We start from the raw sequence: 364 nt of genomic DNA on the forward strand, positions 1-364 counted from the left end.
CTGCTGGGCCTGCATGTCTGGAGCCTGTGCTCCGCAATGGGAGGGGCCACAACAGTGAGAGGCCCACGTACCCCAAAAAAAAAAAAAAAAAAACCAAAAAAAAAAAAAAAAAAAAAAAAAAAAAAAAAATTTAAAAAAAAAAAAAAAAAAAAAAAAAGTACATAGCTTTAATTCGAGGACTTAAGAAGGCTTCTGAGAAGAGAATAGGGTTGACTGGGTTTGCCCCTTGGCAAGCAGCTCAGGCTTGGGGGACGGGTGATTTTGGTGGAGTGCCCTGGGGGCAGGTTTCTTGCCTCAACGTAAGCAGAGAGGGTCATGTAGATCTTCTCTCGGTAAGGGGTGACCCGGTTCAGCCGCAGGGAGG

The 364-nt window shown here is 45.1% G+C and overlaps 1 protein-coding gene across 1 annotated transcript in view; it reads right to left on the minus strand.

Annotated features, from left to right (window-relative positions):
* Positions 1–364, minus strand: part of KIF1A (kinesin family member 1A) — a 95,936-nt gene that overhangs the window by 14,254 nt on the left and 81,318 nt on the right. The window contains exon 39 of the mRNA XM_007469947.1: positions 294–364. This exon is cut by the window's right edge and continues 68 nt beyond it. Within this exon, the coding sequence (XP_007470009.1) occupies positions 294–364 (71 nt within the window). The remainder of the gene's footprint in view (positions 1–293) is intronic.

The sequence above is a fragment of the Lipotes vexillifer genome, unplaced genomic scaffold (genome assembly GCF_000442215.2).
Source record: "Lipotes vexillifer unplaced genomic scaffold, Lipotes_vexillifer_v1.1 scaffold988, whole genome shotgun sequence".
NCBI lineage: Eukaryota > Metazoa > Chordata > Mammalia > Artiodactyla > Lipotidae > Lipotes > Lipotes vexillifer.